Below are 22,805 nucleotides of genomic sequence, written 5' to 3' on the forward strand. Positions count from 1 at the left end.
TGTAGATCCTATATTTGAGTGCAAGCCACCATGATGGGGGGGGCGGGGGGAGAGAAGAGGGAAGGGGAGAAAATTTGAAACTCAAGGGACTGTGGAACTGAATGTTGTAAAATAAAAATAAACAAATTAATTTAAAATAAAATAAAATCCTAGTTTTAAACCCCCCCCTTCAAAGTCATCAGTAGTAAACTTGAAAGTGAATGACCCCATTAAAAGTACAAAAACAAAAATATTAAAAGTTCAAGACTCTTGGGTCTGAGAGCATATTATGAAAATCTAACAAAAAGGGTATTTGATGACAGAGTGTACAGCCAGTTTATATTTACCAGAACTTTGAAGTGAATATGAACTAAAGGATTAAGCTTGAGTTATTACTTACATGAAAATCAAATATTTAGTAGGTTAAAGATCTGGCTCAAAAGACAGTGCATCCTACATTGTTCTAAGGATTTCTACTGATGATCTAATTTTAAAATATTGTGTTTTCCCCAAAATTCTTTATAGGATCATATGATTGATTTCTTAAAACCTTGATATTACAGAAAGGACAATGACTTTTTAAAAAACCAAAATATACTCAGGATTAATATCATCCTTCAGAAATCCATTAGTAGAGAATACGGAGAACAAAGCATCACAAAAAAAAAAAAAAGACAATTTGGTCAATATTCATAATTCCTTAAGCATGCAAATATAGCACCTAAGTCAAGGAGCACAATTTGTACCCCCATGTTGGAAAGCATTCATGTGCTTAATAGATAATCATTTTCCCAGGTACAAATGATTTTTCCATCTTATTGAGTGGCATCTATTACAAGTACTCAAATGAGCAGACAAGAATATCCCAAAACCAAGCATTCTGATGTGCAATTCTAGCATATCATTTCATAAATTTGGCTCAGTCTGCAAACTGGGCTGGTTGAGGGAAAGCTACAGTATTATTAGCAGGGAATACAAGGCATTGGAACGAAGGGAGGGAAACCCTACACATCATCCAAATAATACACTACAAAGTTGAGAGTAATCAAGATATAAGGTGCTTCTACATAACGGTAAGAACAAATTGGGGGACATAAGAGAAAGGAGAGACCACCCCCCACCCTACCTCCCAATTCCTTGTCCCTGCATATACTGCAAAGTGGAGATTAACCAGAATATAATCAAGGACTACTTTGGTCTAGTGGCAAGACATTTGGACCAAAAACTTCAACACTTGAACTTAGTCTTAGGTTGGCATGTGGCAAATCACTTAAATGCTCTGTGGCTCTCTGTGACCCATTGGGATACTGTTAAAGGTAAATGAGATGATACATAGTTTTTAATTTCCAGCCAGAAAGGGGCTATAATGGTCAACACAATTATTAACACCTCTATTACCTTGGCATAATGACACTGATAACCAATAGGCTTGGTTAAAATCTAATAATTTAAGACAGTGCACTCTGAAGTTCATGAAGTGTTCCAATACATTATCATCTCATTCATCCTCATAACAACTCTAGGAAGTAAGACAATTTTCACCACCATTTTACAGGTTTACAAAATTTAAGTGATTTGCCTATAAATCACACATTGCATAATCATCAGAGGCAGAATTCAAACCCAGGTGGTTCCCACTTCCAAGTCCAGCACTCTATCAACTATACAACTGCCCACACAGGCCAGTGGGTTTAGTGAAAGGAAAAATAACATTCTATGGCCACAAACCCACCATCAACTAAAGTGTATCAGAGTTAACATAGAGGCCATAACCCATTGCTACTATAATCAAAACACAAAGTATATGCCCTACCAATAGTGAGTCAAAGGTGCCATCTACTTCATCTTTGTATCAGAACACATTGGACAACACATACTTCTATGGAAAAAAGAAAGCAGTCAGGCCCTGAACCCCTCTCAAATATATAAAAGAACATGATTTAAAAAGGGGAAGCAGTAAGGGAGTTCCTTAATTATAATCTATTACTAGAAAAGTTTCTGGGCTTCAAGAAATGGGAGCCCTTGTCTCCCTTAAACTTTAGTACAGAAAATAATCAGATATGAGAGGGAGTCCCTACAGTGTGCAGTATGAATGTAAGAGGCAGTTTACTGTATACTTTTTTACAATTTACTCTTACATGTTTCAAAATATAAAGTACTCAAAAAGTATTCAGTGAATACCTTGAAGTTAATCAAGTCCCTTAAACAGGTGGCTCTGATACTTTTGGAAATGGCAGCCTCCCTTCAGCATTTCCAATTAGTTACTTATCTCTCATATCGACAGCAATGGAACTGATCTCAGGTACGACTACAGGTTTTCATAATGCAGTTTTTCAAGAATATGAAGGGAGACGACAGAAATTTTTACCAAAAAAGCAGATTGCCCAAAAAAGTTATTATAGCAACATGTGGGCTTAAGGTTATTGGCTTGAGAGATCAATAACTCACATGATAAAAGATTTGCTTAACAAAGGGTTTGATATGGGAAATGACATTTTTTTTAATATCTCAGTAAACGCTTTAGAGCTGTGATTTTCACCTAAGTTATCCTCATTATGCCAATTTGGACATATTTGTGGCATTTCTTCCTTGAGAAGAGAACACAGGAGAGAAGGAAATGAACAGCATAATCACGAGCAATGTTAAGACATCTACCAGGATAGCATTAACTTTTTTTGAGTCCCAAGTTGCTGGCCCAGGTCTCTCCTAGATCCAGCATTGCTTGACAAGTGTTGGTGCTCTGAGATCATCAAAAGACAAAATCCCAAAGTTCCAGCCTTGAAATCAGCCCCATGTTTTGGTCTCCCACCTCCTGGCCAAATATAATTTCATGCTAGCTTTGAACTCAGTTCTCCCACTTGCCTAGGGCTCACTGCAAAGTCAGCTGTTCTTCAAATGATATTGGCAGCCTTGCCACAAAACAAGATGCAAAAGCAGTCACCAATTTCACAACAACAAAGACAGACATCTGCAAAAAAGCAACAGCTCTGTAAAAGTAGCTGTACACAGAAGCTGGGACAGCAATAACAGGTAAATATAATAAATACAGCATAGCAAGAACTTTTTTTAAACTGCCCCAACATGTTAATACTTTTAAAAAAAATGAATCATAGGCATGATTTTTCAATAGAGAGATCAAGCTGCTGTGGTCGAAGATAAGTGCGCTGAAAATGACGAGATAAGTATTGCCAAATAAAAGAGCTGGAACAATACAATCCAAAGTCTAAAATGTCTTAACAAATCCAGCCAACACTTGGTGCCTAAATGCCTCTCTAGCTGCACCCAGGGCTTTTTTCCTGCGGCATTTTAAAAAAGGTAGCTGGAGCTGGCCCAGTGGTTTTCTCTGCTGCATAGGTCCGGACCAACCACTCAGAATTCAGGGATTTCTGGGCCTGAGATGATGGTGGGATTGCCTCTACTTCATCCACGTGAACAGGTAAAGCTGTTGGAATAAAAATATGAAAGAAGCAAGGGGGAGGGGACAAAACAGGGGAAGGGAAATAGGAAAGGCGGGTAAAAGGAAAAAAAACACTCACATTAAAATAATAGTAAAACTTTCAAAGGAAAAATAAAATTCTACTAATAACCAGAAACCCTAATATTTGAAAGGGCAGACAATAGAAACCCATACTTGTACACTTTCTTCACTTAAAATTAACAGAAAGGAAAAACTGATATTTAGTTAAGTATCCATATGCCTGTTTCCACCTAAATTAAGTTAAACTACACTTAAATGAATAAATTTAGCTGTGGAAATTTCTAACATGAGTTTCTAACATTTGTATCCAAACATTGTTAGGATAAAAATGCTAGAAGGAAGGGCAAAAAGAAGAACATTAGCATGTAAGAGTAGTCCAGGTCAAATTACCCATTAATACATAATAGGCAATATACTCTCCAGTCTGAAAATAAAATAAATCTGGGATAAAACCAATCTAACAATAGGGAAGAATGGAATTATGAACAGTTTACCTCAATAAAACACATTCCATCCTTTGGGAAGCATTGTAGCATATAGGACAGAGTACCAGTTTGGGATTCTGCAAGACTGTGGCTTAAAAGTTACACACAATGTATAAACATGTCAGATTTACTTAACTTCCTGGTAGCCCCAGGCAACTCTCTAAAGTTAAGATGAATTATGCTGATCTGTATTAATAGTTTCTACACCAGAAGTTCCCTACAGCTATAAATAAGGATCACAGGATCATAGATAGGTCTAGACCAAAAAATGAAACAAAAATTCTGTGATTCAGAACTTACAGAGTGCAACTGATGGAAAGGAGAAGGAAAGTTAACATTCCAAATGGTAGCTTAAGTATAAAGTATTTATTTCATATCTCAGAGATATAAGGGTTTAAATCCATTTGGATTATCTCATTATAGTGATGATCTCTAGAAAAATCTGCTATCCCAATGCCCACTGAAGTTACTTGTTTGTTTTTCTAATAATTTAGCCTGGAATCTATATTTCAAAATCAATGGTCTATATATTCAGATAAAGATACCGGAATGTCTATCTTCCAAAAAGATAAGGACTATTCTACTCATTTCTGAAGCAAATTCAACTCAAGAAACAACCAACAATAATCATAAAATGCAATAAGGTTTACTCAACATTTGACATTACTCTCATTTGATCTCCTAACAATTCTGTGAGATAGGTAGCTCAGTTATTACTATCTCCATTTTATAAACATGGAAAACAGGCTCTGAGAAGTTAAGTAACTTGCCCATCATCACATAGCTAATAAGCATCCAAGGCAGGATTCAAAACAGGTCTCCTGACTGAGCTCAGTACTCTATCCTCCATACAATATGATAAGAGTTTATTTAGAACAGAGATTCTTAACCTTTTGGTGCCATAGACCCCTTCTCAGAATAATATTTTTAAATGCTTACCAAAAAATGCTTAAGATTACAAAGGAGACAAAATTATAACATAGTTATTAAAATATTATTTTCAAAAATGAGTTCTGGATCCCAGATTAAAAATTCCTCACTCAGAGCCTGCTCTGTACAAGGCCCCGTATTTGGCTTCAGGAGTACAAAGATGAAAAATGACACTGTTCTTTCCCACAACAAGCTTACAAATGAATAGGGTAAGATTAGGCATATATACAAAGAATATCACACAAAATAGAATGTTACAAGACAAAAGAAAAGATCTGGACAGAGTACTAGAAGAAACCTAAAGAAGGAGGTAGCTTTTAGTGAGAGATGGAGAAGATCAAAAAAATAGCTTCACAAAGAAGTAGTAGCTAAGCCAAGACTTGAAAGAAGGATTTCAGCAGTGGGTAAGCGGAAAATTGGGTGCAGACATGGGGGTCAACCTGAATAAATGCAGAAGGGCAGGAGAGAACAGGAGTTCATTAACAGGAATGAAGTAAAACAGCACTGGAAAGGCTGAAGGCAGATTGTGATGAACCTTAAATTGCCAAATTAGGAAGTTTGTGTCTGAACCTGCAGGCAATAGGGAGCCACTAAAAGTTTCTGAATAAGGGAGTACAGGGATCTACTATGTTTCCCCGATAATAAGACACTGTCTTATTATTTTTTTTGGAAAGAAAAACACCAGAGGGCTTATTTTCAGGGGAGGGCTTATGTTGTCCTGCCTCAGCTCTCCTCCGCGGCACTGCTCTCAATGGCGCCAGCAAGCAAATCACTGGGGAAGAACAGGATGACGCGCTCACTGCTGCAGCTCTGATTGGATGCAGCTCGGAGCGCGGCGCATACAGAGGGTACCGTAATGTAGCGTGTAGCACAGGGGATCACCTTCACCACAGTAGCAATCTCAATAGGGCTTATTTTCGGGGGAGGGCTTATTTTAGAGGAATCTTACACAGTAAGGGGAGGCCTTATTTTCGGGATAGGTCTTATTATCAGGGAAACGGGTAGTTTATCTGGCAATTGCAAGTATAATGGATGGGGAAAAAAGAAGGCTACAATCTAGAGAGATAATTTAAGAAGTTATTATAATATAGACTAGGCAAGAGTTGTGATAAAGAGTCTGAACCAAGCTTATAGCACTAAAAATAAAGAAAAGACAAATTTAAGAGATGTTGTGTGGGTAGATTTCTAGGATTTGGCAACTCATTGGCTGTGGGAGATGAGGAAGAGGAAGATAAACAAAGATGATGCTATGGTATTGGAGCAGACCGCACAACTTGGCAGTAGGTAGGGGCCAAAATTAAAACAGGCTTAACTTCTTCCGGCTGCAGATAGTGGTGTAATTAATGAAACAGGGAAGTTGGAAAGAAAGGCAGGTTTAAAGTAGAAAAAGATGAACTGATTTTTGCATATGCTGATTTTGAGGTGCCAGTAGACTATCTAGGTAAAGATGTCCTAGGAATTAGGAAGAAAGGACTGGAGCTTAGGTAAGAAAATCAGGATGGACATAAAATTGAGAAACAGTTTCTTGTTAAGAAACAATGCCTTTGGAAAAGACAGAAGTCCAGATTCCTGCTCCAATGCTTACATGAGACCTTAACTTGATCTCACCAAACCTCATTTCCTCATCTGTAAGATGGGGATAATTTTATCACCTACTTCACAGGGGTGTTGTGAGGATCAAATAAAAGGATCACATAAAGTGGGTGTTATAAACTTTAAACTTTTACATAATTTAATAGTATCTATAGAAAGGTGATAGATGAAATCATAGGATGGGATGACATTGATTAAGAAGAATAAGGGGAAAGGGCAGACAGAGGCTTGGGGAAACCCATGTTTGGGAGGTAGGGACAGGGGTTAAAAGATGAAATATCATCAAAGAAGACTGAGAAAGAACAAGCAGGTAGGAAGAAAGCGAGGACAGAAAAATAAGCAAAAAGTTAAGGGAGAGAGGATTCTTCAAGGAGTAATGGGTGAAGTGCCACATAAAGGGCAAATAACTAAGAAAATGCCACCATATTTGGCAAAGAAGTCACTGGAGAAAGACTACTCCAATGCAATAAGAGAAATGCAAATCAAAATAAGGTTTCACTTTATAAGCAGTAAACTGGCAAAGATGATAAAAGATGGTGACAGTCAGTATTGGCAAGACTGTAGAGACATAGCTTAATTGGTATGGTCCAAAGGTCCAAATATTCTGGACCATTCAAATGTTTCCCTAGTAGGCATATACCATGGGACTGTCAATGACAAAAAGAAAGGTCCAATGGACACCAAAATATTCAAAGCAGCAGGTTGTGATAGCAGAAAACTGTAAACAAAGTGATGTCTACCAACTGGGTAATAAGTAAACAAGTTATAGTATATGAACGTAATGCACTACTATGCAGTAAGAAATGATGAATATGAAGAATACAGAGAAACCTCATCAGATGAATTAATGTAAACAGAACCAAAAATAAATATGCATAATGACTATCTCAGTGTAAACAGAAAACATGAAAAGAAAAAGGGAACATGAAAAGAAGAAAAAATAAATTTTAATTTTAGCAAGCATATCTGTTCATAGAAACAAGATGAGAAAAATGTTTCTCCCTCCTCTCTTCTTTGATAAAGGGGGATTCTGGGTGTGGAACATGTCAGACTTGATTGATATGTCAGGTTAATTTTTCTAAATTTTATTTTTCTTTTTCATACTTTGTTACAAAGGATGGCTTAAGTGGATAGGAAAAGGGACAGAGACATATTCAGGAAATACAAGGGATGTAAAAATAAAGATATTTATAATAATTGAAGATTCATTTTTTAAAAAGTCATTGGTGACCTTTGTTATGATTGTTGCTGTTCAAATTGTTTTAGTCATGTCTGACTCTTAATGACCCTTTTTGGGGTTTTCTTAGCAAAGATACTGGAGGGGTTTGCCATTTCCTTCTTTAGCTCATTTTACAGATGAGGAAACTGAGGTAAATAGGGTTAAATGATTTGCCCAGGGTCACACAACTAGTAAGTGAGGCCAGACTTGAACCCAGGAAGACAGATGAGTTTTCCTGATTTCAGGCCTAATACTCAATTCTTTGAGCCACTTAGATGACCTTTGGTGACCTCGGAGACAGTTATATCAATAGAATGTTAAGAGATAAAAGCCACACTGCCAGAGTATGAGGAGAAAGTAAGTGATAAGGTAGTAGAGATACATACTACTCCTAGCGAAAAGTTCAGTAATGGTTGGAATAAGGTAGGAAGTTAGCCTCAGGGGTTAGCAGAGCAGATTTTTCTTTAGGAATATGCTACAAAGAGCTGAAAAGGCCAACAGTGAGAGATCAAAGATGAGGAACAGAAAGCAAAATGATTCATGAAGCAAAGTCCCAGGGGAAGTAAACAGAAATGGTATCAAAGGCACAAATGCAGAGTTAGTCTTGGAATGGAAGAGAAACACCTCATCTTCTGATACTGGCGTGAAAGGAGGTGAAGAATGATGAATACATAGTGAAGTTTTCTGTTGTGAAAGAATGGAAATGAAGTAGTTTAAGATAATTACTTCCATTTTTTGTAGAAGAGGTGATCTGTTGAAAATGGGGGAGGGAGGGAAAGAGTAAGACTGAGAAAAAAAGGTTTAGAACAGTTACTATGGCAAGTGTGATAAGAAGTCAATAATTTTTTAAAATGCTGTGCTATGCATAAGGACCAACTTCAGATAAGCCAACATTTGTAGTGAACCCAAATTAGGAATGATTTTATGACTTTCTCTAATAGGCAATTATCACATCATCTCAAGGAAATAAAGTTGTATTTGCATCTTAGTTCTTTATTTGTTTTTTGGCTACTTGGTTTCAAATATACTTAGAAAATATCCCAATTTCTTTTATTTAGTAATAACAGTTTTAAAAGCTCATTCAACCTGAGACAGTTGATTTACTACACAACTCTGATTGTGACACATAAATTTGGAACTTTCCCTAGGTGGCAAATCTAGGTGTGGTTCCATGTGCAGGTCACTTGAATCACAGGGGAAGCATAAAGTCTTTTCAAGTTAGATGATTTAAAGAGAAGAAAAGGAAGTTGCTACCTTACTGCCTTCTCAATGATTCTATGAACCAATCTTTTCCATGATTTCTCATTTCTACCATTAAAAAAGGTAAAGAAGGCTCACAATTCATTTCTGCTCTTTATTCATTACCCCTTTATTAACACCGTTAAATTCAGTCAATTTCAACTAAAAACTTTATACAGACAGGGGAGGGGAGGGGAAAACAGGGAAAGATTTGTGGCTGCATGTTTAAGAAAGAAGCTGAATTCATCACAATGACAGGGGAGAGTGTTGGCAGAGATCTGAGCTATTTATTCTTTTAGGAAAATCCTATAAAGAATGACACGAGGAAGCCTCTATCTGCACTCTTGTTCATCATACTGGTGAAGAGTCTGATAACAGATGTATGCAGTAGCGTGATTTAGTGCTGGGAGCTGGCCCCTGATGTGTATTAATACAGCGGCATAGCGGAACGCACCGCTCTTCATCACTCATTTCTATAAAAGAGGTGGAATCTGAGATGGCCCGATGTTAGGCAGAGCAAGCCCATTTGTTCTACTGACTGATGGTGCGGGCTTGGGCTGTGTCCTTCACCTCTATGGGGCACTCAGGTTGCAAAAAAACAAGAAAGAAAAGAAAAGGAAAAAAAAGTCACTGAAGCAAGACCTGGTCAACAAGTGAGACTAGAGTAGTTAAGATTCCAAAAAAGAAAAGGCTTACAGCACATCTCATTTAATTTCTCTCTGTTTGGGTATTCCTCACCTTAGACAAGGCCCTAAATTTTTAAAACTCTTCCCAACCATTCTTCTCCTACAAAGGAGAAAATGCTAAAATTAGAAAAGATGGATGGACAATAAAAAAAAAGAATGAAATCACAACAAAGATGAGAAGAGATACTGTAAGGCACTAGTTGCTACGGGAACAGATGAGAGTATATAAGATAGGAATAGATGTGAGTGTATGGGTTATCAACCAGGGGAACTGGACAGATACTAACTCTATTGGTCCTTTGATTAAGACTCTTCAGTTGGCCAAGTATAAAACACTTTTTAAACAGTCAACTGAAATACAACAGAAGAATAGCAACAAAGGTAAATTTCTGAGTATGAAAAGCATGAATATGGGAAGTCACTTATGGAAGGAAGACAGGAAGGGCCCTTCTTGTTCTGAGGCCCACCCTCACCCTAGCTATCACTTGCTGCTCTGGAACTTCATTGTGAGTCCCTTCTTCGTGATCTTCAGATAAACCTACTAACAAATGACATACTCCATTTACTATTACTAAAAAAGGACTTCAGATAATTTTGATTTTGATAGGTCCTGAAAGATTTACCTCCTTTGTTTTTCAAAAGCAATGCACCCTTAAGTGGAATAAAATAACATTCAGGATTATTTTTGACTATATTTTTTTCCAATTTTTTTTCTCTGAATTCCAAGAAAAAAAAATATGACAAACTTCCATTGTAAAATGTACATGGTACATGACTGTACATTTTAAATCAGGGGCTTTTCTGACAGGCAAGATATCACAGTTCTTCCATTTTAGGGAGTTTTCATTATAAATACTTCAAGGAACCATGATTTCATTGGAAAGGATACTTGTTTGACTAGCGTACATCACATATCCTTTATGCCTTAGAAGAAGGTCTTTATGAGTTGCTCTCATCAAAAAAAAAAAAAAGAAGAAGAAGAAGATCCTTCAGTCAGACTTCTAGAGCTAAAATCCCAAGACCTCATTCCACTCTGCATGCCCCTTCCAGGTAAGGTCTATCACCTCCAATCTCATCACCACGCTGCTAACTCAGGCCTTGACCAACAGCACTTCCCTTAGCCTCCTCTCCCTTCTGACTGGGGGATACTGTACCAAATTCTTCGCAATGCCTTCCATTATAGAGGTCAGAAACTCCTGGGCTTGCTCCACATATGCATCAGTTGTTCTGCCTAGTTTCAACTGCACAGAACAAGATGGCTCCATACCAATAGCCCATAGTGTCTCATCTATCCCCCATCTCAAGCCTCCATCCCCACTTTCCTGCCTCCTTTTGTGTTGTCCTCACCCCACCCTGCCATTAGAACTCTTTGAAGGCAGAGGCTTTTTATTCATTGTATCCCCAGTGCTTAGTTAGCACAGTACCTGGCACAGAGTAGATGCTTAACAAATGTTTATTGGACTGGACTGGAATGTATTGATTCACCATTAACCACAAATGTTCTGTTTCCATGATTAAAAAAAACTGCCCTCCCTTAAGAGATCATCAGCTGCCATCTTTTCTCTTCTGAACCCCTCCTACACACATCATTGGCACGCCCTCCCAGAAGTCTTCCGTGCCTCTAACCCTCAGTATCTGCTCTGCCTACCCTATCCCACTGCTCTGACTTCACTATTCTACATTACCAAGCTCAACTCAAATTACTGACCAGTTCAACTCCGCACTGTCTTCTACTCTCAAATCCCTTGAGCCACTTCTCGTCTGTCACTGAATGTTCTTGCTTCACCAACCCTAGATTCTTCCTACTATCTCCCTCCTCCAGCCCCACTCATGGACTGTGGAACAGAGGTAGAGGAATTCTTGTAACCATTACAAATTTATGTTACCTAACTTCAAGTGGGTCATCACTGCTGTAAAAAAAATAATTTACTCCTCTCAAACTGATTGTCTATGCCACTTCCAAAAGAGGCCATTCCAAACCTTCTCAAGCCTCCTACCCACATCTTCACCTCCCCCTGCTCTCAGCGGAGCACCCTGTTTCATATTTTACAAAAATAATTGAAGAGGCCTTCGAGAGCTCAGTTGGTAGAGCAGAGGACTGTAGTGGAGTTGCTCTGTATCCTTAGGTCGCTGGTTCGATTCCGGCTCGAAGGACTTCCCAAAATTTCAGGGCGGCCAGGTAGCACTGCGAGTAAGAGCACTGGCTCCAGTGTCGGGACGACATGTGGATCGAATCCGAGCTCAGACACTTAGCACCCACCCAGAAACACCTGGCCGTGTAACCTTGAGCAAGTTACTTAACCCTGATGAAACCATTTACTCACTCTTCTCCCCTCCTTTTCTCTTCATCTCAAAATCCCTTGACCATCCCTACTGATTCCTTTACTCTAATTCTGATAAGGTGGTCCTTCTCATAAGATCAATCCCTTTATTTGAGCCCTTGATTACATTCACTCCAATTTTCTCCAGAACACTATCTATCCCCTTAGTCATTTTCTCTCTAATCTTCAGTCCCTTCCTATCTACTGGTTTCTTTTTTTTTTTTTTAAAAGCAATCGGGGTTAAGTAACTTGCTCAAGGTTCCACAGCCAGTTATTTCTGGGTGTGGTGCTGAGTGTCTGAGCCCAGGATTCGATCTCCAGGTCATCCCAACACTGGAGACGGTGCTCTTACTCGCTGAGCCACCTCGCCACCCCTAACTGGTTTCTTTTCTAATAGGCATTAGGGAAATGCCTTACTCTCTCTATCCTTAGAAACCTTTTACTAGACTCTATTAAGGCCCTTAATTTATTATTCTATATTTCTCTTGCCTTTCTAAACTAAACTCCTAAAAAAAAAAAGCTGCCTACATTCATGGGAGAGCTAAGTGGCAAAATGGAATAGAAGAAGGCTCAGGCCAGAGTCTTACAATGCATCCACAGTTAAGGGCTGTGATTTGGATTATGATCCATCAAAAGAGACTGAGAAGAAATCAATACAAGCAGAAGGGGAACCAAGAGATAGCAATGTCACAAAAACCCAGAGGAGAAGGCATCCATGAGAAGACTGTTAAATGCTACAGTCAATCAATGAGTATCTATAAAACTCCTACTATGTAGCCAGCAATATGCAAGCCCCTGGGGGTACAAAGGAGGAGGGAAAGGAAAGAGGAAGGAAGGATCCTTCTTTTAAAGGATGAGGACTGAAGAACAATTATCAAGTTTAAAAGTCATCCTTTCAAACAAGGCTTCTTTCCTTCCTTCTTGTCTCTGTATTCCCAGGGCGTAGCACATTGCTGAGTACATAGCAGGAGCTTAATATATACTTGTTGACTGACTGATTGACCACTTTCTCCTCATGGATACCTTCTTCTCTCTGGTTTTTGTGACACTATCTCTTGGTTCCCCTCTTGCCTGTCTTGATTTCTTTGTAGTCTCCTCTGATGGAGCATAACCCAAACCACAGTCCTTCACTGTGATGCATCCCAAGGCTCTGGCCTGAGCCCTCTTCTAATCTCCATTGATACTCCCTCACTTAGTGAGGTCATCAGCTCCTATGAGTTCCCATAAGAAGACTACATGATTCATCTATCCAGCCCTAGCCTCTGTCCTGAGCTTCAGTTCCACACCACCAATTAAGTCATCTACTAGACAATTCAGATGAGATATTCCACTCACTTACTAAATTCAACATGTACAAAACACAATCTTTTCCCCAAAAAAGTTCAGCACTCCTATATACTTCCCTATGACTATCCAGGGTATTAGCATTCTTCTTGCCTCTCAAGCCTATGCCTTATCCCCCTGACTCCTCTGTCTCCCACACCGTACATATCCAGTCAATTTATGCCCTCCTTCACAACACCTCTGGCATCTGACTTCTTTTCATTCCTCACACAATCATAATATCACTAGTTCAAGCATGGGCAATAATAGTCTCCTAAACTGTCTCCATGCCTCCCCAAGGCTCTCCTCATTCCAATCTATCCTCCCCACAGCCACCAGTGCTTTTCTTTAAGTATTGGCCTCACCATGTCACTCTCCTACTCAATAAACCCTAGGAGCTCCCTATTGCTTCTAGGATTACACTCCTTTGGCTTTCAAAGTCCTACAAAACCTGCTCCCAACCTACATTTCTAGACTTATTAAGTATGATTACCTCTCCCTCACTCACTCTATAGTATTCTCAGATAAGCATTTTTGCCTTTTCTCACAAATAATACTCCACCTGCCACCCATGCCTGGGACAAACTCCCTCCCCTTCTGCTTTACAGCAACATTTAATTACTTCAAGACTCAATCCAAGCTCCACCTTCTATATTAAACCTTTCCTGAATCCACCAGCTGCTGGTGTCCTCTCTCCCAAACTAGCCTGTATTTATTCTGCATATATTTACATATACACGTTTTCTGAACCCCCCCCCCAAATGTAAACTCTCTGTGGACACAGATTATTCCACTGTAGTCTCTGTACCCTCAGTATTCAAGGGCCTCAGGGTAGGTACTTAATAAATGCTTGTTTACTGACTCTTTATAAAAAATTCTGTAAATTATTAGGTGCTAACATAAATGTAGGCTATTACTATCAGGTTGGTTCCACAGAAGGCTGACACAAATCTATCATCAGGCCCATAATTAAAATCTTCCTGGGTTGACAGAATCTGCCAAAACTGATGCTCTACTGGCAGACACCAGGGTCATTTCCAGGTCTAAGTAAAGCATGCTATACCTATTAAGCAAACAGTAAAGGCACAGACCTTCAAGTTACTGCAATTAGTTAACCCCTCCACCACAACACAAATATTTTGTCTATTGCAGAACAAAGTGGGAAGACCTGGAAGCAGATCCAATTTACCTGAAGTTGGGCTGGACAGAGATGCTGTCATAGGTTTCCGTTTCCTCTTTATGTCCCTTGAACATGGTGGTCCCAAGTGTACATTTGCCTGTCTGCACATGAGAAAAAGAGATAAGGGCTCTACCAACTTAAAAATTAAAGCAGTTCTTATAATGCAAGATATTGAGTTCATTTACACTGGAAGCTTAACACTTGTCCCCATCATTTCACTCCCTACTCAAAAATCTTCAGTGATTCCTTATTATCTCTAGGATAAATGCAAAGCCCTCAGTCTGGCATTTAAAGACCTCCTCAATCTGATTACCACCTTTCCCAACTTTTTTCCATCTTCTCCTTTCACACAAAATTCAGCCAATCCAGTCTATTAATTGCTCCCTAAACTCAGCACTCCACCTCCCACCTTGGAAGCCCTTACACAGGTTGTCCTACATGTTTAGAATGCACACTTTTCTCAACTCTCTTAGGATCTCTAGCTTCCTTCAAGACTCAGGCTCATGTAACACCTCCTAGGAGAATATTTTCTTGATCTTCTCAAGCTGTTAGTAGGCGCTCTCTCCTTAAATTACTATGCATTTATTCATCCTTTCTCATGCTATATCCCCTCTGTAAAATATCTGAGTTTTTTCAGGGCAGTTACTCTTTCATTTTCATACCTTTACTACCACCACTTAGCATAAAATGCCATGATCTTAGTTGGTGTTTACTAAATTCCTGCTGATTGATTAAACTGAATCATGGAACACAGAAAAATTTGCACAGTCCCACTGCCAATTTTAATCAAACTTTTGCCTAAAGTCATTCAGAATTAATTAAAGGTAGTCTGTAACTTTGCCAATAGTATATATATATATATATATATATATCCTATCTTTACCACCTGATTTCAGAGCACCAGATAGACAGTATTCATTTTAAAATAATAATGTACATTCATGAAGATTTTAGGTATAAGAGCTAAAGAGACAAATGTTCTAAAATCATTAATGAAATATCCATTTTCAAATGAAGAAATATAAAAAAGTTTAATGCCATGTGAACACAGGTATTTGCAAAACACCATATTAGTAGTCAATTTTAACCTTCCTACCTCCAAATATGTGGGGTTTTAATCCTATTATAGACCAGCAGTCAAAATAATAATTTTTCCTTTTTGAAATTTTTTTTTTGTGGCTTTTTGGAGGGGGAAAGGCAGGGCAACTGGGGTTAAGTGACTTACTCAAAGTCACACAGCTAGTAAGTATTGTCTCTGAGGCTGGATTTGGAACTCAGGTCCTCCTAACATCAGGGTTAGTGCTCTATTCACTGCACCACCTAGCCACCCCTCCTTTTTAAAAATTTTAATTAAATTAAATTAAAAACATTAGTTGAGCCTGCAATTAATAGTGTGCCAGTCAAGAGAGATATTTGGGAAGCCACATATGGAACACTGTTTTCAGTTCTAAGTGCTACATTTAATTAGGGGTACTGACAATAAGAGGGGGGCAACCAGGATGGCGAGGTGACTGGAAACCATGACCTGTGAAAGCAGAAGGAAGTAGAGCTATTCAGCCCAAAGTCGGGAAGCCTGAGGATAACGAGAAGAGGGGAAGGATAGTGGCAGATGATACCTGTCTTGAAGAATTTCAAAGCCCGTCATATAGAAAAAAGTATTAGACTTACTCTGTCCCCAGAGGGGAATGGGCAAAAAGACAGATCTCGGTTCAATAATGAGAAACATTTCCTAATCATTACCCCTATTCAAAAACAGAACAGATTTCCTTTGAAGGAAGTAGGTTCCCCATCATTAGTGGTCTCAAAGTGGACAATGGATGACGACTGATGGATGGGTACTGTAGAGGTTATTTTTGATTGGGTATGGCTTAAACTAAGATCCCTACTCTGTGACTTCAGTAAGTCTAATTTAGATAAAAAGTTCTGAGTTCAATCACAATGTCTCTGAACCCTCAGTTAATAAAATTCCTAATGTCTAAGCAGAGGTAGGGTACTCAGCTTTATTTTACATAGTTATCTCTAGTTAACCCCTGACCTCTTTGGGATCGAGAGAAAATTCACGTTACTGGAAACATTTAAGTAACAAAACAGCAGATTATATTATGGTGCCTATGGACAGATAAACACTGAGAAGGGGAAATTGGGGGAAAAGCAGACTTTTTCTTGGGACCTCCCTTTTCTTAGGTACACTGGTGGGAATCTTCTGCAGTAAAACAGGGCTGATGGACTCTTTTTGATATTTCCCCTCTCTACCACAGCTCAATTCTATCTTCCTTTTACCAAAAGCTGGCTGCTTCTGGGCTGCAAGTTCTTTGCAGCTCCTCTTTATGACCATACTCCTTCCTCCACTTCCAGACACTCAGAATTTCTATCTGAGAGACAGAATTAATTAGATATCTGAGAGATAGAATTAATCCAATTAGAGGTTCTGAGAGAGCTCCTCTCTTTTGTGCAAGTTCTTTTTTCAAGGAAGCACACAGGCCCTATTAACACTAGCTCTGAAGAACTGATTCAAATAAGTGATTTTACCTAACAAAGATAGTGATTGAACTTAATATTTCATCTAAAACAAATTCAATAAAGCTACAGAGGTAGAGACCATATGGACTTCAGGGGTCATTATAATGTCTCTACATTTAAAAGAAGAAAATTATTAGAATGGTATTACAAGATGTATCTATAAAAGATAATTTTGCTCAACAATCCTCTGATTATCAATGTCAAATGAGGCATAAAAAGAAGGAATACTCAAAGGTTTTTGCCATACCCGCACAAAGTCCAAATAGATGAATTTTCTATAGACAGCAAAGTCTTCCCCTGGCCAAAGGGGTAAGAAGAAGGAGACTTGGCCAAAGATAGAACTGAGGCTCATCCTCAAAAAGGGGCTGCCTGTAACGTCCCACTTGCTCCAAATTCTGGAATGACACAGGCTTTATAATCAGCCTGATAATTTACAGGTGATCCCTGGGGCCAGTGTGTTTTTTGATATCCATCTACACACAAAATTCTAGTTCTAAGGACTTTTGTCATTTACAGTTATGACTGAGAATGACTAGGCATTTTATTTATTTTAAATGGGGTAAAATTAACTTGATCAAGTTGATCAACTCTACTATGACCTACTAGAGGAAGAAGCTTGGTTGATTGTTATCTGTGCCTCAATAAAGAAACCTCAGAAAACAACTTCTTAGTATAGTAAAATAGTATTGCTCCAAGATCAGTAGATCTTTCCTATTTCCTTATCTCAATGTTATAATTCTACTGTAGTATCTAAATGATTTAAGAACTGAAAACTACAAGCTAATTTTTAAAAAGAACATCAACATATTAAATACTTCATATAAAAACATGATTTCTACCTTCCTAGAAGTTCTATGTACAAATTTATGCCTGTAAAGTAATTAGAAAGACATCTTATTTGCATATATAGAATATTATCTAACCCCTATCCTTAAGGAATAAATAATATGGATTTGAGAATTTTCCATATAGCAGAAACTAATTTCTTTAAAAGGGCAAAAAATTCTCAATTTTATACATTGTGATAGAATTTTTTCTAAACTATACTGCATACACCCCTGCATTAGTGAGTAAAGACAATATATTTAACAAAACAATACAGAATTATATTCTCATACAATTGTTAGAATAGTGAGACCATAGATTTAGAGTTAGCCCAGATGTTAGGGGTCATCTAGTCCAAGCCCCTAATTTTACACATGACGAACTGAGTCTCAGAAAGGCTTGCCGATGGTCACGCTGGTACAAGTGGCAGGACCAGGATTAAAGCCCATGTCCTCTGACTCCAAGCCAGCTTTATTTCCACTAAACAGTGCTGCTTTTCAAGGGATCTTAGAGATACTTCAGTCTAACTCTCTTCATGACTACATGAGGGAATGAAAGGCCCAGAGAGGTTAAGTGGCTTTGCTAATGACATACAGTTAGTAACAAAAAAAAAAAAAGCCATAACTAGATTCCAGGTCTCCTGACCACTGACCTGAGTTCCACCCTTTTTTCTAAATGATTCAAGGTCATCGGTAAGAGTGACAATATTTGTATTATCCTACAGACAACAATACATTCATCATGATATGCTCTTTCACTAAAGTTCTCTAGAAAAGTGGTTTTAAATGTGTGGGTTACAGTCCTCTGAGAGGCAAGGGGTACATCAGTACTGAAAGATATCCATAAAATCATATGCACACCAAGCGCTATCATATGCAGCATACAAAACAATATCTCACACTTACATTTATTAACATTTGTCAGTAAAAAAAATTATGAATATAAAGAATATAGAGAAGAATGAGAAGATGTATGATCTATTGCAAAGTAAACCAAAAAAGAAACTTTGTTTTTAAACAGAACCACAAAAACAATATACACAATGACTAAAACAATAGAAATGGAAATAATAACATCAAGATCATAATGTAAATGAGAATGATCATCCTTGGTCCCAAAGAAGTAATGTGAGAATGTGGCTCCTTTCCTTCTTGACAAATATGGGGAACTATGAAATGCAGAACGATGCATATGTGACACTTGGTAGATGCTTTGATTAACTTTGCTGAATTTTTTCCCTTTCTTTATTCCAGTGTTTGTCTTTCATTTCTGAAGAGGCCATGGCATGGGGAGATGACAGGACTTGCACGTGACTTTGATTTGAATGTCAATGGTAACTATTTCCCTTTGGAACAGCAACCCTGAGGGGTCTTCCCCTCCCAGCTTGACTTTTTTTCTTTTTTCTAATTAAAGGGTCCATCCCTTGACTCACTTCTTAAAGAGGCCTATTCGCTGAATGGGTGTTAAGTGAGTACCTGAAAAGACCTTAGCCTAAACGGGCCAGGGTCTCCCATTGCATCCTGGGTCATCTCCAGTCATCCTGATGAATATCTGGTCACTGGATCCAGATAACTCTGGAGGAGAAAGTGAGACTGGTGACCTTGCACAGCCCTCCCTCACTCAAATCAAAGTCAACTGCAAGTCTTTATTCTTAGATATAAAGGATGGTGTTCAAAGGGTAAGAAATATAGGTGATATAAAAACAAAATCTATCAATAAAGCTTCTTTAAGAAAATTTTTTAAATTACATAGAAGCTGTAATTAATACAAATTCATTTAAAATTATTATTGAATTTATAATAGGATTTTATCATCATTCACCTTCTTAATTTATGGATACTAACAAAACAACTAAAAACATGAAGAGGTAAGTGAAATTTCTATATGTTAACATGTAATCCTTATGCTTGAAGACTGGGAAATGCTGCTCTAGACCAGAAGTATCAAATTCACAGGTGAAGGAGATTGGGAAATATTTAATAAAAATACAATAGAACCTAAATAACTGTTAATATGTAGTTTTTCTAAGTCAATATGCACCATGTACCACTAGGGAGCCTTATGTATGGTCTGGTGGTCCCTGTTTCTATCTGAGTTTGATATCACTGCTCTAGACTACTGATACTATTATTGTTGTTATTATTATGATTTATTATGTTCTAGATCATGGTTATCTTCCAGAATTAACAATACCTTCATGAGCTATTAAGGTATGCACTGAAGAGCAATTTTTCATTAAGTGGAGGGAAAGGAAAAGAGGGAAGCAAACAAGCATTTATTATGCACCTACTATGTGCTAGGCACTAAGCTAAGCACTTGACAACTATTATCTTATTTGATCCAAATTGTTCCAAACTGCTCTGCTGATCAGCTTATACTTCTTCTATCTCTTGCCTCACCAACAGAAGCCAAGTCCTTATCTCACTTCTACATCTCTAATCTGTTTTATTCTTCTGTATCTTTCAATGTTCTTCTGCTTGTAAACCAGAGCACTAAAGCTGTCACAAGGAATCAGATCACCAAGATAGTTAAGCATACAACCTCAGCACATAGTGTGTAAAGTTAAATTAACATGTTCTCTTCTCCTACAGGGTAATGTGCCTGCTTTCATGGCATTACAGGATCACAGAATCTCAACACTGAAAGGGCCGTACAACTTAGTCATACTAAATGCGGACCCCTTCTACAACACATGCAGTAAATACAAAACACAGCATTGTTTGAAGCTCTCTAGGGAGAAAGAGGTACCACTATCTCCACGGCCATCCAATCTACCTTGGGCAGCTCTAGATAGTCATGAAGCTTTCCTCATGTTGAGCCTACACCTACCTTACTTCCACTTCTCCCCTGCCTTCCGTTCTATTTGCTGGCACCAAGCAGAAGAAGCCTAAGTCCTCTTCCACAGGCAGGCCTTCAAGTGCTTGGAGGTTATCCAGTCGTCCTTGTCTAAATGCCCAGGGGTCCTTCAGTGGTGACTCCCTCGGCATGATCTTCAGCTCTGCATTATCCTGGCGGGCCCCCTCTACAGATTCTCTTCCAGCCTATCAGTGTGCTTCCTAACAGGTGGTGCCTGGAGCTGAACGCAGCACTCCAAATGGGAACAAAAACAAGCACTAACCAATCCTATGTCTGTCTTAATACAACCGAGGATTGTATCAGCTTTTTGATGCTGAACTTGCTGTCCACTAAACCTTTTTTCAGAATTATCGTTTTCAGATTTTTTTTCAGATTAACTTATCTAGCCATGCCATCTCTTATCTTACACTTGTGAAGCTGATTTTTTTTAATCCAAATAGAAACATTTACTTATCCCTATCCCTACAAAATTTCATTTCAGATTTGTCCCACAGTTCAATCTGTCAAACACTTTTTGGATTCTGAATCTGTTATCCAAGGTATTAGCTCTTCCTCCCAGCTTTGTATCATCTGCAAATTTAATGAGCATGCCAGATAGGCCTTTAGCTGAGACAATGATAAAACTTTTAAATACCTGCACAGGGTCAAACAAAGATGCCTAAAGCACTCCATTAGAGACTTCCTTCTAAGATGACACAGAAGTCTAAGTACTCTGTGGGTCCAGTCATTCATCCAATTCTGAATCCACTCACACTGACTAGTACACATTTCTCCATTCTTTCCACAAAGTCAGCATGAAACAGATACTATTTTTATAGGACCATGCCAGGGTGTTACATTCATTCAGTCACTTGTCTTTATTTAAATTTCTATACATATCTATTTAAAATAGAAGTTGATTGATGGGTTTCCTATGCATCCACATTTGTCTCTCTAGATAATTTCCTTTTTTCCTACTCAGAATTATTTCTTTTTGTACTTTCAAAATTTTTGTCTTGAAAACTCCCCAAGAGGCAGAACACCAAGATGATGGGGAAAATGTAGGAATTTGCCTGAGCTCCCCCCAAAACCTCTCAGAACTTTAGATAATGCCTCAAAACAAATTTTGCAGCAGCAGAACCTACAAAAGGATGGAGTAAAATAATTTTCTAGCCCAAAACAACTTATAAAGATCAGCAGGTAAGGTCTGTTGCACTAGGGTGAGTGTAGGGTGCAGACCAGGCCCCAGCAAACCAGTAGCAGACTTTGGGTCAACTGAATCAGTAGCAGCAGTGGCAGTTTCTGGACCTCTCAGTCCACAGACAGTAAGGGGTTCAGACAACTGGTCAGAAGGAGATTGCAGGGGCCCTTCTGCTGACACTTGGGGCAGGACTCTTGTTGCATTACCCATACTTAGATCTGGGTCGCAGTCCTGGGTCCCAGGGCAAGGAGGAACAGTAGCACAGAGTTAAAAGTCAAGAAATAGGCTAGAAAAATGAACAAAGCAATGAAAGATCTTGACACTACAAATTTACCATGGTAACAAGGAAGATCAAAACAAACTCAAGACAACCAGGTCAAAACTGGTACATCAAGGGGCGGCCAGGTGGCTCAGCGAGTAAGAGCACCGGCCCCAGTGTCGGGATGACCTGGGGACCAAATCTGGGCTCAGATACTCAGCACCACACCCAGAAATACCTGGCCGTGTAACCTTGAGCAAGTTACTTAACCCCGATTGCTTAGGGGTGGCCAGGTGGCTCAGCGAGTAAGAGCACTGGCTCCAGTGTCGGGATGACCTGGGGACCAAATTCGGGCGCAGATACTCAGCACCACACCCAGAAATAACTGGCTGTGTAACCTTGAGCAAGTTACTTAACCCCGATTGCTTAAAAAAAAAAAACTGCTACATCAAAAGCCTCAAAGAAAAATATGAATTGGTCTCAGGTCATGGAAGAGGTCAAAAAGAATTTTGAAAATCAAGTAAGAGAAAAAGAAGAAAAACTGAGAAGAGAAATTAAAGTGATGCAAGAAAATCATGGAAAAAAAGTTAATAGCTTGGTAAAGAAGGCACAAAAAAATACTGAAGAAAATAACACCTTAAAAAACAGACTAGGCCAAATGGTAAAAGAACTCAAGGGACTTTGGAACTGAATGTTGTAAACTAAAAGTAAATATATATATATATATATATA

At 38.5% G+C, this 22,805-nt stretch overlaps 1 protein-coding gene and 1 non-coding gene across 3 annotated transcripts in view; one reads left to right on the top strand and one right to left on the bottom strand.

Moving 5' to 3' along the window:
• Positions 1 to 232: 232 nt before the first annotated feature.
• Positions 233 to 22,805, bottom strand: part of GPATCH2L (G-patch domain containing 2 like) — a 69,750-nt gene continuing 47,177 nt past the window's right edge. For both annotated transcript variants that reach the window (XM_069091908.1, XM_069091909.1), the window contains exons 9-10: positions 14,443 to 14,534; positions 233 to 3,421 (exon numbers count right to left, since the gene is read on the bottom strand). In XM_069091908.1, the coding sequence (XP_068948009.1) occupies positions 3,252 to 3,421; positions 14,443 to 14,534 (262 nt within the window). In that variant the 3' untranslated portion in view covers positions 233 to 3,251. The remainder of the gene's footprint in view (positions 3,422 to 14,442; positions 14,535 to 22,805) is intronic.
• On the top strand, positions 11,677 to 11,763 carry TRNAY-GUA (transfer RNA tyrosine (anticodon GUA)). The gene is given in 2 exon segments: positions 11,677 to 11,713; positions 11,728 to 11,763. It is a non-coding gene; the product is annotated as a tRNA-Tyr (tRNA).

The sequence above is a fragment of the Petaurus breviceps genome, unplaced genomic scaffold (assembly GCF_028583685.1).
Source record: "Petaurus breviceps papuanus isolate PSGF00001 unplaced genomic scaffold, PetGlider_PUasm1.0 189, whole genome shotgun sequence".
In the NCBI taxonomy this organism is placed as follows: domain Eukaryota; kingdom Metazoa; phylum Chordata; class Mammalia; order Diprotodontia; family Petauridae; genus Petaurus; species Petaurus breviceps.